Source organism: Penicillium psychrosexuale, assembly GCF_028828465.1.
Source record: "Penicillium psychrosexuale strain IBT 29551 chromosome Unknown utg000001l, whole genome shotgun sequence".
In the NCBI taxonomy this organism is placed as follows: Eukaryota; Fungi; Ascomycota; class Eurotiomycetes; order Eurotiales; family Aspergillaceae; genus Penicillium; species Penicillium psychrosexuale.
The window spans coordinates 1,600,971-1,620,884 of NW_026643186.1; the positions used below are offsets into that span (position 1 = coordinate 1,600,971).

Consider the following 19,914-nt stretch of genomic DNA (forward strand, 5'->3'; position numbering starts at 1 on the left):
CCACGCCACATCTTAATCCGAACGGGATGCCTTGTCTTACATGAATATTATATACTCCGTACCTATGTCAATGATCAGCTTATTTTGACACTATTTTCTTACATTCAACCCTCTTTCGGTTGGTTCTAGACCGAGTCATCTGCATGGCACCAGAAGTAGGAACTATGACAGGATGCATCCATTATTTCGCCGAGGTATAACCTATGTAACTTTAGGGCTATATTTTCCTATATCTCTGGACAGGTATGCGTACGGAGTATATTCCAATCAATTAGAAATTATCTGCAGTTTGGGAAAGCAAAACAGGAGAGAAACAACCGAAGTTCCAGAATACCACCTTGCATCTAAAAAAGAGTAGACAAAGAGCTCTCACAGAAAAACTCAGGGGAATCAAAGCTGAAAAGCAAACTGAAACGCAAAGAGTCACAGAACATTCCCAAAACGAGATCCGCCCATGCTTTTGTAATTTACAAGAAGAGAAGGGGAAAAGGCCTCGATCGAGACCACCATTTTGTTTTTGATAACCAGGCAACCATGTGCGAAGAAAAGAAAAACATTGGGCAGAAGAAGTCAAGACGCCATACCCATTGGTTCGTTGGAGGGAGAAGAGCATGACCACTTCGAAGCTCGTACTCTCGAGGACTTGGGTAGGCGGAATGGCCAGGGTTGACAAAAAAAAGGAAAAACCAGGGCAGATCTAGAACAAAACAAAGCATAGGTGTCGTCACGGCGTTTCGTCATGATATAAAGGGCCAAGTCAATGGGCTAGAAGTTCTCCCCTGTTGTACAATCGGACATGGTAGACCAATCCCCGAAAGCGAACAGGAAATGGATCTTCGGTAAAAAAAAAAATAGAAAATCGAAGAACTCATTTAATGAGATATTGCGGATAGTACGGTTGCTTCATTCGATCGGCATCCGTCCGCTTCTTCATACGCTCGGCATCATAATCATCGGCGCCATCACGGCTACCCCATGTTGTCTGTGAAAAAAAAAGGCAAAGTTAGACCAGCTCTCGGATAGTCAATTTAAAAAAGGCAGATCAAATCAGAACGGCAAAGAGCTGTGCAATTTCAAATAATTCGGGGAAATAGGAGAATAGTGGGTAAACAGAGCTGCAAGGAGACGATCAAAGCGCTGTGATGCTGAGTTGTCATAGGAGAGGGGCTACGCTTGGATACACTTGCCGTATATGCACCAGATAAGGAAAAAGGAAAAAGGAAAAGGAAATGCGAAATATGAAAAGAATCAAAAGATGAAAGAATTAAACATACCACATTCAATGTCATTACGGCGTACATCTTGATTGCGCCGTGGAAATAACCGAAAATGATGGATACTGGTAGCAACAGCACATCAACTGGATAGCGAAGGTAATGGCCCAGCAGCTTAATCCACTTGCTAGTGAAGATCCAGAGGTAGAGCATAGTCATGGATTGATCGTGCAAGGACTCTCCCCACGATCCAGTGGCCTTGTGGCACAACCAGACCAGTAGAATGTCGCCCAAAAAGGCAGGTGGCGATAACGTGGTCAAATGAACGGCATAGGCGCTCCAGGGCTGACGACTATAGAAATGTTAGCTCTGTTCTGCATATTCTGCCCAAGTGGTTTCTTTGTTTCCAATGTCACACCAAGACTCGGACCAAAAAGACTCTTTTTGACCCGATCAAAGAGAAAAACAAACAAAGGGAGGGGAAAAAGGAAAAGAGAGTCAAGGTAAGACAATTCAAGAGGAAAGAAAGGAAAAGTTGCACTCACTGCCAAATGTGCTTCTCGTGAAACATCGAAGTCAAATTGCTCCGCCAATTACTTCTGGACCAGCGGGCGCATTGCTTCAAGAAACGAGGGTTGTCCTCGAGAGTTGTCAGCACCTCCGCCTCTGGGTGGTACTGCATATAAGTTTCCCATCCGTGCGAGACCATCCAACGAGTGATAAAGTTATCATCGTCGGCATTGAGTTGGTACTTCCCCCACCACCACTCCTCATTGGTGAAGGCATAGGTAAAGGCCTCATTCTGCAGAATTCGCGTCCGATACGCAACCGTTCGTCCCGACATGCAGGGGAGTCCACCGTCCACATTAGTCGTCGCGCCGCAGTCAAAGTTGCGTCGTTCCAGGTACAAAGCGCCCAAGAAGCCCCAGAGTCGCTGTGAGAGGCTCGGCGCAGTGGCCCGGCGCAATCGCTGGCAGGTCACCACCCCACCGTATTTCTCGTCCTTTTCAAAGGGCGCCAGAATCCAGGGGAGGAGAGTCCGCGGCCAGCTCACATCGTCATCTGCGAGAAGGGTAATGGCAGTTCGGACCTCGGGAATAGCTTCGGTCATTTGACGGCGCTTATTGGGGTGCTCCACTGTAAACAAACGAATTCGAGATTTTGATGCTGGCATAGCATTCAGCATCTGCTGGGCCTTGATGCGATTGGCCTCGATTGTCACCAGGAGCAATTCGAACGGCTGATTGTCGAGAATTGTCCGGATGGTCTCCACCAGCTCATCGCCACAACCCTCCAACGACGGAATGATCACCGTTACATCTTGGGATGTCAATTTGGGATTCTCCGGTGGTGGGATTGGCTTGAATGTCCAAAAGGAAAACAGGTTGAACACGAGTCGGGTGTAGCGATAGAGACTGGTTGCTCGTTAGCTAGTGGTCTGATTGAGCTCCCAATCTATACTTACAAGAGTGTGACGAATGCTCGCAGAAACGGGAATGCCATGATGTGAAACTTGATCCCCACGTAGCTCTGACTATTTTCAGGGGGGATTCTCTTCGTTTTGAAGATGCGGAGGTATAAGCATTCAATGCGCTATACCTATTGACCCAGTCCGGTGGTCAATTGCCTCGGCAGGCTTAGTGAATGCAAGTCTTAACGAATGTCAAGGAGACAATGCTTCCTTCAATGTCAAAGGAAAAGAGAAGAGGGAAAAGGGAAAAGGGAAAAAAGAGATGAGTACGATTGAAGGGAGAGAGAGATTAAAGTAGGAAGAAAGGCAGCACATGCGATGAACTAAACAAAATGCAGAAGATAATATAGAAATAATATTAATCTCCCGAATTATAAAAAAGAATTATAAAATCCAAGAAAGTAAATACAACATACACTAGAAAAAATAGCTGAGCTAAAAAGCTATGCCCCAGTCTTGGTTGTCGTTTTGAGTGTGCTGCAGGTAGTTTTTGCCTCGTGCGTCAGAGACCCTGGATCTAGAGGCCGTCCATGGGTGGAGGCATTGGAGGCCTATGCAGAGGATTATTTTACGTATTGTACATGCCTATGTATAGTGCGAGGTATATACATACTTCGCTTTGATCTCATGTGGCCGAATATATCAAGATTCAAAATCCAAATGAAAGTTCGCCTTGGAGTATGCTGAGCATGAGCATGCTCACCCCTGTGGGGAACATATGCATGTACCTTTCTTGTTTTTTTACTTTTTTACCTTTTCTGTTTTACTTTTGATGCTAACTTGATTAGTTAAAAATCAGATCCAAATAAGATCGTGGATAATAGGCAACGGTTTGGGTTGGATGCATATGAGATACCTGGTACGGCGTAGTGTTGTTCTTTCAAGCAATGCAACCCTAAGAAAACGACTTTCTTCCTAAGTACCATACAACAATCTATTTTTTTTTTTTCTTTTTACCGGCAGAAAGGCAACACAAAAAGCAATTCCAATGGAGAACATATCCGGCCATGCACGATGCTCTTCGCCTCGGAACTCGAAAGACCCTTCATTGGTGCCCAGTCGACCGGAACTCATAGCTGGACACAGACCTAGATATCTCTATTTTTATATTTATATATTCCCATAATTACGTTGGACGAATAATTTCCTATAGCTTTGCTGAAAAGGTGATTTGTGGAACAATTACCGCTTTCTGACAATACATGCCTGCTAATTAGCGTGGCCCGCAGCAGAACGGAGTCGAAATTCAAAAGTACTAGTACCGTGGAATACTTTCCTATTTTTTCCTCATTTCTTTTCTTTTCAAGATTAATAGATTGAAACTAAGATGCATATTGGTCGGAACAGGATGCCTAGATGTAACTTGAAGCCAAATGCTTATTATAGCAAGTAACTTAGTCCTACTTCTAAAAAAAAAACAAAACAAAATTACGGGTAATCCTGGTGGCGATCGCCTAAAGTGCCCGTGTAACAGGCTGTTCCTCCCTCGCGGTGGGGCAATACCCGGTGTGTGGAGGGATTTTATATACAGGCATTACTAAGAGCTTGTAAAGATAGGCGGAGAAACGGGGGGGAAAACATGGGAAAACATGGGAACACGAAAGCGAAGGTCGATTGCCTGATTGCGCGTTTAATGCCGGGCAACCAGCTGCCTCGGTGGCGTGAAGGTAAATCTCGTGGTCATGGGTAGACAGGAATGTGAATGAAAGTGAAAGTGAAAGTGAAAGCGAAATCAGCTGGACCGTGCTCATATTGGTATAGGCTTATTAGCATAAGAATCTAATATCTATGCAATTCAGTAATATCCCTAATATCCCTAAGTATACTCCGTACGAGTATACTAACGTATCAACATATATCAATCCAACCCTAACCGGGATCATAATGGGTACTCCGTACATCCCGGGACTCCTTCCTTTCACAGATAGAGACAACCGCTGACTTCGCGCCAGTTGTCGCTTTGGCGTCTAAAAAGTGTTCCAGCCTTAGCGGAATGGGGGCACGGCCGGAGATGATGGAATTAATGTATCTGCATACGGCCGAATATGGATATCCTTTTGGTCTGATCGTCCAAAATCGCAATCTGGTACTTTTGGCAAATGGCTAAGACCACCTCTCTCTCGGTTCTACAAGTCAGACGTTTTTCTTTTCCTTTTCTTTCTTTGTCTTTCTTTTCTTTCTTCTTATCTGCAGCAGTTCCATCTAGGGTTCTCTGCATATGCATATTCCGTACCTTGTCCATTTAACCCCCGTTATTTCTCCATTTACTCTCCCGGCCGAGCCGAAATGGACGTACAAAATAACCGTCTCCCGGCCGTGCCCAGATCACGTCTTGAGTGAAACAAACGCGTATCTCGGCTGCACGGACTCCCAGTAATGTATTGAACCCGCTCCAACTCCATCGACAGCCGGGAATGGCCGAATTTCTATTTCATTTTCAACGTTATGATTTGTGAAAGCGAGGGAGAGGGGGGTGTTGTGGGTTTGACGCATAGACCCGAAGTCAGTCCGGGATATCAAATAAATGTCCAGGTGGGGGGGGCCAAACGGGATCCTCGACTGTCACGGGGAAAAGGGGCGATGACATGCAGTCGATCAGACCAATTTTCCCTTTCGGCCACTTCCATTTCAAGCCGGATGATGTTCTGCTTTCCCTTTCAGTTCTAGTTCCTCTCTTTTTCTATCGTACCTTAGCATATTACTCAGAAATTTAGATCGGCTGTGGGGGGGGGGGGAGGATTCGTAACTTTTTCAGTGGATCGGACAAAGATACCTGGACACAAACCCATTGTGATTCTGCTACTCCATATTTACCCCTCAGTAAGAAAAAAAGGAGAGGACCGGATTCATACTCCGAATAACAACCGGAAAGATACAACGAATATACACATATCCGGCAGTGGCATAGCTGTAGAAGCTGATCCGCTCCAGCTCGTGTAGTTCCCCCGTGCAAATAGGATGATCTTAGCCGGGGTATAACTGGTCTGATCCAAAAGTGGAAACATCCGTGCCATTCTAGCCGCTCCCTGGTGGGTTAGTTGCAGTAATAGGGGCTTGGTGGCTGGTAGTCTCGGGATTATCACCGAGGTTGGTGCTCCACTGGCTTTTTTATGTATTTCAGATACAGGTACAAGAGTATTTTAATAATATTAACGGGTTTCTAGAGCCTAATGCTACATCCGGATATAGGTGCGCAAAATAAATCTGATAATATTGTCCTATGGCACTGGGCTTGAATGGCTTTTCAAATCGTAACGCTCGGACGGGGATTGGCTGCGGCTCTTTCGTATTAATCGCTATGAACCCCGTCCTTGACGTGCAGATACGAGCAATTAGATGAACAGACGCATCGTTCGCGAACAGGGCAATTTAGAAGAGCACCGAGCGCAGGCTTATCTCCGTGCTGTCAGTGCGCATTACTCCAGGCTCTTTTCTTTGTATGAAGTCCGGAGTAAGTACGGAATACCGTCGCGTCTACTATATATATTTATTTCGAGTATCAGCCTCACTATGCCCTGCCCATATATATCTTTTCATTTATAACGTACATATACACGTATATATACATATACATAACTATCAACCATGATATGCTCAAAGAACTCAAACTAATCCTCGTGTCTCAACGCCAAAATATACATCACTATACATCAATATGCAAAAGGACAAAGATCGCAATGCGCTCAACGCACCCTGACGTCAAATAAACGATTTCCTGCCGTTCATGCCGTTCATGCAGCTGGGGTAGACCGGGGACCATACGGAAAAGCGGCAGAGATGCACCTACTACTCATCGGACGTCGCAAGGACCGTCGTTGTAGCGGAACTGCACCTCGTGCATCCCCCCGGCCACTAATGCGCTGCATTTACTAGGATTGTTGTAGCCGAAGGTAAGAATAAATGAAATTAAAAATACCTTTCTAGAACAAACGTGCGGGATCTCGTTTACGCTATGCAGCCTCGGCGTTGGCCGTTGAAATAGGCTGTGCAAGTTACATAGCCTATAGATATTAGTTAGCGTGTTTCTTTTTTTTACTTGGCTTTTATATGTACTTCTTTGTCTTCTTCATATTCATATTAATTTGGATTGTGTCAAGCTATACTAGCTAAGCATCTGGAAGCCTCAAAGCCATATTCCATACAGCAAAAGCAAAAAGCAAAACCACTTCAGCCCTACGGCCTGGCCCTCGTGGACCCTTGGCAGATACCATAAGTTCATTCCGGCTTCCATAGCCAACCTGCAGGGTCAAAACAAGACTCGAAATCGACGCCACCGAACAGCCCAATCGCCCCATATAGGTCATAATCCCCTTCCAAGCCCTCAACATCCCCGGAATCGGCATCGACCTCCTCATGCAGATCCCAACTCTCAGATCGGCGTCCATTCCGCGTGAAGAAGATATGCACCTTGCAGCTCTTACTCCGCTTATCCCCACTGCAGATATTCTCCGGTAGCTCAAACTCCATCCCCAACCCAACCGTCTCACCCACCTTGAACGCCGTCGTAAAGTCCCGACCCCCAAAGGAATCATTCACAAACCGACACCCATCGTCCGAAAACACCCCCAGTCCACCTCTCTCCCAGCCAGGCGATCTCCACGACGGATAAGGCTGCGCAGCAAACCCAATCGAAAACCCACTACAATCCTGCGGCGTCGGCCCCGCCCTCAGCGCCAGCAACTTAACCTCAAAGTAGATGGTCTTCTTCTGCTCGCGCACAAACGGCGAGTCCGCAGCAGGGAAATACATGGGCAGCTGGGTAAGAATGACACAATCCCCGTTCCTGTCGACACTGTGTCCTCGCCAGCGGCCGCGCGCAACAGCCGAGACATGGCCACGCAGCTCGGCTGGCTGCACGGGCCGAAGATCGTGGACCTGCACGTCGTGGTAGACGGCCGGAGAGGGCTGAGCTGGGAGCCAGAGGGGCACAGAGTTGCAGAAATCGTGGGCGCGCTGGGCGTCGTCTTCGGAGGCGTTCCCTGTGCCTGAGATTAGGTAGCCGGTGATTGGGGGTGGTGGAAATGTGGCTGTGTCTGGGACTGCTTCCTGCCAGTTGTGATATGGAGGTGGGTTTGCTGAGGCTGAAGGGCCTGTCTGTGGCTTAGTGCCGGAGATCCCCCAGGATTGTTGTGATGCATCATAGCTTGGCGGGAGGTCGTTGTGGGGTTGGTTGGACATTGTGTAGCTTCTTAGCTTTGTATTCTCTGTAGTTGTAGCACCGAGTAACCGATAGCAGTTTAAGGCTGATTAGGCAGAGTATCTTTAGTTGTTCTCGGGGAGATGTAGAGGTGAGATTTCGATGTTGATGCGAAGTGGGGGGCGAGTGTGACTCTCCAACTTCTTTGGGCCTCGGACGCTTTGAGTTTCACAATTCGATGAGTTTGGAACTGGGCCGAGCGCAGATTTGGATGATTCTCTTCATGTTCATTGATTTACATATAGGATTGTATAGAAATTGTATACATCACAATCTATAAATCTACAGATCAGATGACCAAAAAAAAAATACTAAGAATAGCTCGGTGGGAGGTTTCACATGCAGCCAATGCTAGCGGATTTGGAATCCTTTGCTTTTTGACTGATCATCGCTTCTTTTTTTTTTCCTTTCTTTTTCTCCTTCGCTTTCTTGTTTTGTTTTGTTCTTTGGCCTTTGGCCTTTTGTCTCTCGTTTTTGTTTCTCTGCTTGACTTGCGATTCACGACTCACGCCTTACATCTCTCACGTTTCACGTTTCACGATCCACAATCCACGATCCCTCGATTTCTAGACTGTTTTCCAGTTCAATGTCACTCGCTTCTTTTCAGATCAAAGTCAACTGAACCAACTGCAATGGAGACCTTCCCCACCGATCCACCCCGCAGGGCCCGTCGATCATCCATCTCTAACCACATCCACCGCGTCTTTGGCAAATCTATGGATGTAAGTTAACAACGGCAATATGGCGGAGTCTAGGAATCTCATTTGACCCCTCGAAGAAACGACACAATCAGAATAGTGGATTTGTTCCCCCAGTTCCCTTTCTCGCCCGCGAAGCTCTCGCACATGAGGCCGATAGTAATTCCCATGCGAGGCACTCCTTGTACGATGAGACAGGGCCGAGCTCGGTCTCTTACTCCTCTAACTCTCGTTTACCCTCCACCGGTACACCTGGCTCAAGTCTATCAGTCGCAAACGGGGCACCTGTGGAGGATGATACCCCGACCCAACAGACGCCCTTGCCAATCCATCCCAACGGAGAGGGAGACAATATCTCCAAACCAACCTTGGAAAGACCCAAGAAGAAAGAAAAAGAAAAGCGTGTCACAAAGCGCCTAGAAGCCGAGAGAAAAGAACTCGAGAAGCGGTTGCTAGCCCTCGAGGAATCCCAATCCAAGGGCGATATCGGAATCCATGACAGAAACTCTCACCGTCTGACCAAGAAACAACCAGTGAGCAGCTCAAGCAGAAGCTCCAGTGCGAATGCAGAGCGTCCGAAATCGTCAAGTAGCCTGTCCTCGATATTCCGGCGATCACGCCGGAATTCACGTTCGAGTGATCAAGATCCGTCTGCCGAGTTTAACCAGCTTAGGACGGATACGAACCCACCATCTCTTCCTTTGACTCTACCGGAAAGGTTTGGAACGGCTATCACCCGAGAGCTACAGTCCAAGCATGGCACCGCACTGAACCTATCCGCTTCGAACAAAATGTCCAACCCAACCCAGCACAATCGGTTGCACGCCACGGCGAAGTCTGATGACCTTCGTGAGAACTGGAAGATGGCTGAAGCCTGGAAGACAGCTGAAGCCTGGAGGACGAAGGACGGACATGAATCCAATCGATCAGTGTCGGAGCAGATTCCCACTGTTACTCGGTCCGTGGTTGGAAACTGTGCTAGAAACGGCGAGACACTAGTGTCCTCCGGCGATCTGGATAAGGAGCTGTTTTCTGCAGCGCTGAAGCATGACAGGAAGAGTATGCCCGGGGCAGAATATCCCGGTGATCGTGTGACTCGTCAAGACCGTTCTGTCAGGGCTACTAGTATGCCAATGTCGCAATGCTTGAGCCAGCCTAACTTATATTCACCCGGTCATTCGGATTCGCCTACTCAAGTTACCACGGCTCGTCAGTTACAGGAAATGACACCTCCAGAAACTCCAGACAATCCGTCAACTCTATCTGGTGCCAAGTCTTACCAACCACTCAGCCTAGCACAAACAAACTCCACGGGAAACCTTGCCAGGATGAACCGAGTGGATCCCTTCCCGCGAGCATACAAGTCGTCTCCCCTCGCGTTGAATCCTGCAAATACCGATGAATCGGCCCAGAGTTATTTCAAGATTCCAAGATCCCTGACAATACACAAACCTAACCATGAGAACCCATCCCAGCCATTACACTCTCCTGGTCAATCTCATCCCGAGGATCGAGGAAGAAGTCGATTGCCTACCGCTTTGTCGAATACCCCCAAACGAACCTCAAGCCGTTTCAAAGAAAACTTCCACGAAACTTCGCAGTCGGTCGAACTGCCACCGATTCCAGTCAAGAGTGAAAGACGGAGTCTCGAGATTCGGGGAATGCCAACCGCGTCAACCGATACGGTCAAAGACATCCCGGCGTCTCCCTGCCAGGTACCCGTCAGATCTCCAGTACATGCAGGAAGTGTTTCGCCCGGTGAGAGAAACAGCCGAACATCCAAGGATCTGTCGGATAGTAACACTGTTCCTGCGAAATCTCCCCGTCGGTATTCTCACGCTTCCACCGGACCCCCAGAGGATAATATTCTTGCTGGAGAACCTAGAGGGCTCATACCAGGACATAGCCGCTGTCCTTCACAAAACTCCTCCCATGACGGTCATTCAAATTATGACACTGCCGACGAAGATGCCCCTGAATCCTCTGAATTCAAACGCGATTCGCTGAATCTCGTGGATACTAGTCCTGCAATTTCTGCTGTCGAAGCGCCAGTCGTGCATGAGGCTCCCGTTAGTCCACTCATTCAACCCAACACATCGCCAGGCATCCAATCTGGCATCCAATCCAGCACCCAACCCAGCATTCAGCTCAGTACCCAACCTGGCAACCAACCTGTCTTGCAGCCCATCCAGCAGCCCGCCTCTCACCCCGATACTTATCGCGGTATACAGTATGGCCCTCAATCTGGCATTCATCCCGGCATGCAGCCCGGCAGCCCCACAGGTACCCAAACCGGCAGCCCCCAAGCCCGACCAGCTCCCATGAGCATCCTCAAAAGAAGATCCCAAAAAGCGAAAACAGCCCACAGCCCACAAACCCTCACCAAGATCTTCGTAATCTGCTGCCGCTGCAAGTACTGGCACGACCTACCCTCCGAAGTCTACGCGCGTCTCGCCTGCCCCGAGCGTCTGGTCTCAGATTCCAAAGTGGACCGATCGCGCTCCAAAACACAACCCGACACCGGTACCCGCAAGTTGACAGGCTCACGATCGCTGCCATTCGGTCAATTACCAGCTGCACATGCTACCCAAGGCATGCCCGATCTACGGCCTGCGCCTCTTCTACCCCGCAAGGTGACCTGCTGCTGGTGTGGACATAATATGAGCCGGTCTTGTTGCGAAGGTTGGACTACTGTCGTTGAAATGTGTGAGCGGCATCATTGAGTGTGATGGGCTTTACGGGATTGATGATACTAACGCCAACTCATTTGACATCTACCTATGATATGAACGAGTACCATGATGTTATGATTCTTTCTCCTCTCCTCTCAGTTCCATGTTTCGTGTTTGGGATTTCTTCATCTGCATCTGCACTATGTCCTTGATGGTCACGATCTTTAGGCTATCTTGCAGAGAGTTTCCCATAGATTAATTGAATCAAATGTGTGTGAATTAAAATATAACTACCGTAAAGCTGATTGTCTTTGACTGTAATGGATTTACTGCCTAGATGACTATTGACTACCTAAGAGTACTCGGTTATGGCTATCTACATGTATTCCGTGGGACTTGTCAAATGGCAATGAGAGCCACGACTTCAGGAACATCCACGAGAAAGCCCAGTTTGTTATTTGATGCAGACCTACATGGACCTCATAACAAACATTGTAATGTTATGGTCCCTGTGGTAGGTGAAGCAGCATGTGCTACGGCACCCTCTGCCTACGCTGTCTCATGGGGCTACGGTGAGATGGTGGTCAGAGAGATGGGGAGGGGCAGAAGAGAAGAGGAAGAAAGGTGGGAGAAGTTCTTTTATACCCCCACTCCCTTCCTAGAACAGGCACTTGCCCTCCAATGCGCCTTCCCTAATAGTCTAATGTCACATGATATCTCAAGTCTCTAAGCATCAGCACCGAAAAACGAAAACGAAGAGGCCAATTTGAAGATACCCAAACAAAAAGTATGACTAGAAGGTCCATTTCGAGGTATCCGGATCTTTGTTCACCTCATATTCCCACCACCGGTCACCAGGGGGAGTCTTAGCTAGACCATAGCGGGGGAATATTTTGGCTGTCACCCGACCCTTGCGCTGGAAGAATTCTGGGTCTTCAAATCCCACGAAATGACTGAATATAAAATGTTAACAACCAAGTTCGCATCATATCCTCGCAATGTGTTATGCAAAACCTACATCGTTTCCCTTTCCGCGTTCCATATCAAATTTCCAGGGCCGTCATGGATTGGTAAGATTCCAATCTTAGAGGCTTCACTAATCATTATGTATTAGTATCATTCCTCAATAAACAGCTTTAAATCAGGAGTTCAACGAGGCATGCGCAAGCATAGGGGCCAAGTCGAGGGATCCAAAAATAGGAATAATCAAAGTTTTTCCTAGACGGAAACTTTTATAGGGTTGACTTACGTGTATTCCTTCATCAAGACCTCGCGGATTTTTGCACGTGTTTCCGGCGGCTGCTCCCAATATATGCCAGCCCCATTCTCATCCCCAAGGGCGATTCCCTCAATGTCCTCAAAGATAACCCATGTGATAAAGCCACCTGGGACGGTACCAGAGGCATCCTGGGTCCCTTGCTGCCATGCTAGGAGCTTAGGGGTATTGGGCGAATTTCTGTCTTTGAGAGCTTGGTATGCCTTCAGCTCGGGTGGAGTAAATTGAGTGGCTTCCTGAGCTCGGATGGCTTGGGATGCTTTTGGCTCGGTTCGAGTAAATTGTTCGGCTACCTGGGAGGGAATCTGCTTCACGATACGGAGGAAGGCTGTGGGTCCATTGGGAGATTCACTGGCATCACGACAGACGAATTTGGCGGAGGCCAGAGAGGGGAGGCGGCAGGTAACGTCTTGCCATTGCTCGACATGCTCGTTGATCTTTTGGAAGACTTCCCAGTTGGAAGGGGTAGGCTCGTTCAGACTCAAGATCTTGCAGTTCTGGAAAGGATCGGGAAACCATATGTTTTCATGGGCCATGGTGGTACCTGCAAAATGATCATGTGGTGACTGACTTGTATGTATATGTGGATGTGACGTAGTTCTGATCCTTTCGTTTTATATATAAGTAACGTTGTTCTTGTTCTCTGGATTTTGGAAGAAGGACCCAATTGGTCACTCTTTATTGGGTAGGACAATTGTACTGAACCCCTGTATTTGCTACGAGTTGAGTAAGCAGAACTTGGCTCATCGCTCGGTGATTTGATTACCTGGTTCCGTCGGTGTCGAGGTAGCATCTTCATACTCCAGAAGATACTCCAAAAGATACCCTAGAGTTTTTGCGCCTCGGCCCATGAGTTTTATTCTTTAGATGGTATCTCAGCAGCTTTGTGGGGTGCTTATTGATTGACTGCTATACATTAGGAAACACTGGCCGTAATTTCCTGGTCAAGTTTGTATAGGCGGTTCGCCTTCTCAAGGACACCATCTTTAACATTGTCTTATGATGCAGGGACGCGGACGTGTCTTCGGGGGCTAGTCTTCGAATGCTTTAATATTATCCATCCATGACGCAGAGACAGCTTATTGCTCTAGTCTATGGAAACATATAACTCAAACCTACGAGTCTTCGGCTGACTATCTACACCCCCCATGTATTCCGTGAGACTTGTCAAGTGGCTATGAGAGCTACGACTTCAGGAGCATCCGCGAGAAAGCCCGGTTTGATATTTGATGCAGACCTATCCTTCTGCCTATAGTAGTATGGCAGTCCCGCTAGCAATTAAACCGGGACAACCATTGCGATGCATAGTCTTCGAACCCGTTCTCTCCAAGCAACACGCTAACCCTTGATCTCCACTCAGTTGGCTTGTCCGTAGCTGAATCTTCAAGATTCATTCCACTGCTTAGTCGAAACTTGGTTCGAATCCATCCCCTTGGAAAATAGCTAGCAAGCTCCCAATCAATAACACCGATAGTGCCAGTTTTTGGGATATCCTCCACTATGATGTTGCTAGAACCGAGGTCGGCATGGTAGAACACAAATTTTGAGCAGTCCATACCCATTGATATACAAATTTGCCGGAGATTATCAGGAGAGTATTCCTCTTCCGCGCCGGATTTGACGAGAAACGGCTCAAGGGCGTTCTTCCCGTCCACACCACGAAATTCCTCACATTCCTGACTCGCGAGAAACTTGCACACATCCACTACGGCGTTTGCGTAGTGATGTCTCCATTTTTCGTCTAGGGTAGGCCAAGCATCTCCGAGAGTTCGACCTTGAACTCTGCTTAGAAACAGACAATACCGGTCTTTGTATTCTGTTTGGTGTAGGAGCTTAGGGACCTCAAAACCAGGCTTCTTCTCACAGACGAGCCTATCGACGAATGCCAATATTGCCGCCTCTGGTGTTATACCCGGTTCAGATAGTTTGACCTTGCAAAACGCGCTGTTTCCTACAGACCAGACAGCAGAGCCATCCCCAGCATCATACACCAATTTGATTGTCGGATCATCCGCTGGCAACGGCACGGTTGGGGGCGGAGATCCGATAGGTGCGTTGGTGACAGTGTAACTGAGATCGTCTTCTTGGTCGTACCAGGTAGATGTATCGGAATATCCCTTTGATCGATGGAGTTTGAGGGGACCGATAAGCCATGTGTTTGCGTCCACTTGTGTGATTGAGTCCCTGACAGGATCATCCAGGATCTTGACTACACAAGCCATCGTTGACTTTGATATTGTTCAAAGCTGGATTTTCAGTGATAGAGGCTCATAAAATCGAGGGAGCTGAGGTGTGATATGGAAGAAGGTGAAAGACGGTGTGGAAAGTTGTGGCTATTATATACATCCTGGCTGCAGCTGAAATGGTCCAATCATAGCTTACTTGTCAGTAGCCTAAAGGTTTTAGAAAGACCGTCAATTGGTCAAAAAACTTTAGCAAGGGTTCTGCACATAATGACTTCGCATTGGTCTCCAGGAAGTGTTCTTGTATAGTCCAATAGTAGAGCTTCTGCACTTTAAAATTTCAACTCTCGTGGAAGTTTCTGTGGCTAACCAAAAAAGAATTTTAAGGTCTGTTGAGGTTTACTAGTGAAGAACGATCCATTTCATTTGGAATTGGAACAATAGCGACTGTGCCAATAGTACGGAGTATTTTCCATGTAGATATCCTCTAGGAGGCAGAAAATGGGCGGTATAGACATGCTGAGTCATTGCTATTTATTTTCCCTTTTTTCCTCTTTTTTTCGTCAACTTCCCCTAGACATCCTCTCGACAATCTTTCGACATTCAAACCATTACTCGGAATTTAATGTTATTCTGATTTATGGTGCCTATCAATATAAAACTCTACACTAACCCAACCACAGATATATATCAAACCCCAGACACGTGCTGTCATCCGCAACTCCTCAATCCAGCTGTCCCAGTCCATATGGACATGCTCAAGGGCTCTCCTTCTGGAGAACAGTTACCACAGCGCTACGTCTTGTAGCCGTGACCGACTGGAGCTGGATTGCGAGCTGGGTACCTTCGGGTGTTCATGCTCACTTCTGAAATACGAAAGTTGCCAGAGCAAGCAAAGGGCCTTCATAGTTCATGTTATACTTGCTCGAGTCTTTCCCTTTGGGGATTTTACTTTGTCTACGAGAGCATGACTCCTTGCGCATCTACATTCATCAGTTTATATCTATATCGAATCAATATATTGCTTTCCCACATATCTATCTACTGTAGTCCTGGATGCTCCAGACTACAGCTTGCTCTTCGCATCACCAACAATATTCACAACAACCTTGCCCCAAGTCTCCCTTCCACCCAGTGCCTGCAAAGCTCTGGGCACACTCTCCAATCCAACAAAGCTCTCATCCTTGAACGCCGTTCCCTTGAACTTCCCCTGCTTAACAAGGTCAAAGATCCCCCGCCACACCTCACCAACAGTCTCCGTCTCAAACTTGGCATACTGCCCCCAATGCAAGCCAACAATACTCACATTCTTCAACAGCACCCGATTAAGCGCGACCTTTTCAATCTTGCCCGCTGCAAACCCAATGACCAACAACCGCGCATTCCACGCCACACACTTCAAACTCGCCTCAATCATCCCAACAGGATCATAAACAATATCCACTCCAGCAGCCCCATTTCCCTTCCTCTTCTCCTTGCAAATCCCCTTCACAACCTCCGGCCACGCCTTATTAGTGTAATCAACCACATAATCCGCCCCAAAAACCTTAGCAATCTCCCTCTTCCTCTCCGTCCCCGCAGTAGCAATCACAGTCGCCCCCATAGCCTTGGCAATCTGCACAGCAGCAAGTCCAACCCCGCCCGCAGCAGCATGAACAAGGACCCAGTCCCCGGCCTTCACGCCAGCGCGCTGAACAAGACCGCCATAAGAGGTTGGCGCCGTGACAAACAGCCCCGCTGCATCTTCGAAGCTCCACCCCTCCGGCACGCGGAGGAGTGTTTGCTCTGCGGCCAGGACGTGTGTGGCGTAGGCTCCTTGTGTGGCGCCGAAGACGCGGTCGCCGAGCTTGAAGCGGTTGTTTGGGGAGGTAGGCACGGCGAGGACTGTTCCGGCGAATTCGGCGCCGCCGATCCAGGGAGCGGCGGCTGGTTTTGGTATTTGCCTTGGATCTGGAGGATGTCGAAGAAGTTTGTGCCGGCCGAGTGTATTTCGATTAGGTATTTGTCGGGTGTTGGGGTCGGGGTTGGGACTGTTGTTACTTTTAGGTCTAGGGGGCCCTATAGTTAGTATGTTGTTAGTTTGGGTTAGAGTTGAGGTTGAGGTTGGTTATAGGTACTTTGACATATTCGCTGACTTGGACGGCACGCATTTTGGCAGTAGTGAGAATGTAGATTTGGATTTAGTTGGCAGTTTCTAAACTTCTTGAGTAAAGAGATGGAAGGGGAGGTCACAAATAAAAAGAGCTATGGCTGGGATATGGGGGGCTTCCCCGCAAGATGCCGAGGTTCCTCCCCGGGTAACTCACAGGTCTTGGCATCTATAGAACACTTGCTTTATTCGTAGATTTGATAGATATGTGTAGTACAAAATATACACAGTAAGATGCATCAAGCTCAATTAATCAAAAGGTATCAAGATATACAGTTTCCTTTTCAACTCCCAAAACCAAACATATCGGGTATGACAAAACAAACAACCACCACCATAGTTCACACAAAAAAAGTATCAAAACATCATACATATTTAACAGAAAGAAGAGTGCCAGTGCACGCTAGCACCTAGTATCCAATGCCTGGAGGCTTCTGCACATAATGGTCATGGCCCATATAAGGCATGATCGGAGCACACATCAAGGAATGAGGCCCACCGGACTGAGTATGCGGCGGTGACATAGGATGCCACTGGCCATGAGACTGCATCTGTGGGAGCATCTGCTTCCTATCGCCGTGCTCGGCCCGGGCAGCCAGATGGCCAGCCGTATCATATTGCAACGACATAGTGCGCTTCCAGTTCTTGGAATCATAGACATGGGGGTACTCTGCCTCGCCGTGGTAGTACTGAGGATGGTAGAGCTGGACATGGGGGAGGTATCCATTGGTTGAAGGAGCCATTGGAGCAGCCGGAGACTGAGAGACGGCTGGGGGAGGGATGGTTTCAAAGGGCAGAGAGTACCACTGAGGTGGGTTGAGGCCGTAGTCGACTGATACGGCACGAGGCGACCAGCCAATGCTGCTGGGAGTCGTGGCCGTGCCTGGGCTTGGAAGGCCCGATTCGGGTGAGAGTGGGTAGGCTGGGTAGGATGGGGCCACGGCGGGGGTTGTGCTCAGCATAAGGCCCTCCCCGACTGGGGAGGTGTGGGTGTGGTCGAAGGATGTTGTTGTTGGACTGTGCTCGGCATAGGAGACGGCTGTCGTGCGGTCTTGGATGTGCTCGCCGGAGGGGCTTGGGGTGAGTTGTTGGATCATAGGAGAGCTCCATTTCCGGTCCCGGTCTGGGACGGGGTGTTGGAGGGTGGGAGGTTGTGCGTAGATGGGTTGTATCATGGGCCATTCATGGCGGGCTTGTGTCTCTCTCGTTGATAATGATGGCAGTGGTCTTTGGATGGTGGATGCCTTGCGCTTGGCGTCCTTGTCTGAGTCTAAGTCTTCTGCCGAAGCCAGACTCTTCTTTCGAGTCTGGCGGGATGGCTTGGTCACTCGCCATTTCTTCAATCTGCTTCGTAGTTGGGTTTCACTAGAGATGTTAGTTAACTAATTCATGATAGAGTCCGGTATCGGACATGGAATGGACATAGACATCATGCACTCACCTGGGATTGAAATCGTCGGTGCGGATCTGCTTGATGACCTGCTTCAAGGGCCATTCATCTTCCATATACAACTTGGAGATCAACGCCTTCTTCTTCTCCCATACCTCGGACGAGATAGAGGTCTTCATTATTGACGCACAGTCCAATTGGGAAGTGGAAAAGGGGGGGAATAGTACGAAGATCGAGATGATCAACAGAAAAGAGACAGGAAACGGGCGAGACAAGTATTATATGTAGAAATGGGGGATATAGCTTAGGGGGAAATAAAATAAAACATTAAAATATAAGGTCATCTCCCAACTTCACCCGCTTCCCTCTCACCACCTCTCACCTCCACATCTCCATTGTCTTGGTTCTGTCATTATGGAACCCTAAAACACACAATCTCTTGGGGGAAATCCATTGGGTCTTAGCGTCCGTGGCGTCCAGCACGCGGCGATCATCAACGAGATTCGCAGCGCACACATCATTGGTTACGGGTCTCGACGATCAGGGCGATGTCATTACTTCGAGTGGATCACATCATCCAAGCGGAACAGCTCATCTGTTATGTCTGACTATCCCCAGTTGAGTGCTTGGCGCGTTTGAACAAAGCGGATATCGGAATTCGATGAATCACCTCAGTCTCTACGGTGTACTCCGTACAGAGCTGACTGTGGTGTGGTTTTTTCTTTATTCCAACATTCGATCTATCGAGAAGATACACAAATACATATGCTATCCTGGTTGACTTGGCCCGATCATGTCCGACGATAATCGAGGGGGGAAATCCCAACGCAACGGTTATGCAAAGACAACACGGCCTATAGTTCCCCAGGAGTGATTTACTGTGCATTGGGGCCCTAGCCGGCCCCAGTTTTATCCTAATACGGTCATATACTCCAAACCAGATAAGCCCTCCTCTCACCCGCGGATGGCGTCTTGGACCTCATGGTCGCCGATCACCGCCACCTCGGGATTCTCCATAGACGGACTGACGATTACATTTCTACACCAGATGTCTTATCCAAAGGCAGCGCCGTTGAGAACTTCAAATCCTTTGTGAATTAGAACCCATGTGCTGCAAATTCATTTCGAGGAGAGCGAGATTATCACATCATTCAAATCCAACACTATTCGAACGTATCTCCTCCCCCAGATCCCAAGGCAGCAGCGCTTTCTTTTTTTACGGCCGGAGGTGAATCCGCTAAGGCACATGGTGTCAGAACTAGTGTAAAGCCCCTCTCGCCTCACACCAATGATTTGACGCCCGTGGAGTACCAGTTCGTGCAAGCGCCTATCGATCTGGCAAATTGATCGGCGACGATCTTCCCGGGTCCTCAATACATAGTGGAATATTGGGCTCCATGTTGGTGCCATCCTGGGTTTCTCCCCCTTAGACGGGATCTCCCATGGCACTATTACATCTAATCGTGAGACTGAGAGAATATGAGAGACATTTTGACGTGACGAGGATCAAAAAATGCACGGGCCCGAGCTGCATGAAAAGTCCCACGAGTCTGTGCCAATCATCACTTGCGTTCTTCGACCTGCATATGTCATGTCCATCTCTCTCGAACTGCAGATATCCGGCTTCGGCTGTTGGTTCAGGACTTCTCCTTGACCCATGGGAG

General features: G+C 48.3%; 7 protein-coding genes across 7 annotated transcripts; 1 reads left to right on the forward strand and 6 right to left on the reverse strand.

The window, feature by feature from the left end:
* Positions 1–868: 868 nt before the first annotated feature.
* N7518_000604 (glycosyltransferase family 2 protein) lies at positions 869–2,717 on the reverse strand (the record flags this gene model as incomplete). Its single annotated transcript, XM_057181532.1, has 4 exons — positions 869–982; positions 1,275–1,566; positions 1,760–2,629; positions 2,680–2,717. 4 exons carry the CDS (start codon positions 2,715–2,717, stop codon positions 869–871), a joined length of 1,314 nt encoding a protein of 437 aa, XP_057046882.1.
* A 4,183-nt stretch (positions 2,718–6,900) lies between these two features.
* N7518_000605 (SSH4 family protein) lies at positions 6,901–7,863 on the reverse strand (the record flags this gene model as incomplete). Its single annotated transcript, XM_057181533.1, has 1 exon — positions 6,901–7,863. One exon carries the CDS (start codon positions 7,861–7,863, stop codon positions 6,901–6,903), a length of 963 nt encoding a protein of 320 aa, XP_057046883.1.
* A 651-nt stretch (positions 7,864–8,514) lies between these two features.
* On the forward strand, positions 8,515–11,303 carry N7518_000606 (uncharacterized protein; the record flags this gene model as incomplete). Its single annotated transcript, XM_057181534.1, has 2 exons — positions 8,515–8,604; positions 8,661–11,303. The coding sequence occupies 2 exons, from the start codon at positions 8,515–8,517 to the stop codon at positions 11,301–11,303; spliced, it is 2,733 nt and encodes a 910-aa protein (XP_057046884.1).
* Positions 11,304–12,045: 742 nt separating this feature from the next.
* N7518_000607 (uncharacterized protein) lies at positions 12,046–13,064 on the reverse strand (the record flags this gene model as incomplete). The annotated part of the gene is made up of 3 exons (XM_057181535.1): positions 12,046–12,205; positions 12,271–12,335; positions 12,522–13,064. 3 exons carry the CDS (start codon positions 13,062–13,064, stop codon positions 12,046–12,048), a joined length of 768 nt encoding a protein of 255 aa, XP_057046885.1.
* Positions 13,065–13,799: 735 nt separating this feature from the next.
* On the reverse strand, positions 13,800–14,750 carry N7518_000608 (uncharacterized protein; the record flags this gene model as incomplete). Its single annotated transcript, XM_057181536.1, has 1 exon — positions 13,800–14,750. The coding sequence occupies one exon, from the start codon at positions 14,748–14,750 to the stop codon at positions 13,800–13,802; it is 951 nt and encodes a 316-aa protein (XP_057046886.1).
* Positions 14,751–15,777: 1,027 nt separating this feature from the next.
* Positions 15,778–16,836, reverse strand: N7518_000609 (NADPH:quinone oxidoreductase family protein; the record flags this gene model as incomplete). Its single annotated transcript, XM_057181537.1, has 2 exons — positions 15,778–16,759; positions 16,829–16,836. 2 exons carry the CDS (start codon positions 16,834–16,836, stop codon positions 15,778–15,780), a joined length of 990 nt encoding a protein of 329 aa, XP_057046887.1.
* A 434-nt stretch (positions 16,837–17,270) lies between these two features.
* N7518_000610 (Clr5 domain-containing protein) lies at positions 17,271–18,429 on the reverse strand (the record flags this gene model as incomplete). Its single annotated transcript, XM_057181538.1, has 2 exons — positions 17,271–18,225; positions 18,302–18,429. 2 exons carry the CDS (start codon positions 18,427–18,429, stop codon positions 17,271–17,273), a joined length of 1,083 nt encoding a protein of 360 aa, XP_057046888.1.
* Positions 18,430–19,914: the final 1,485 nt, after the last annotated feature.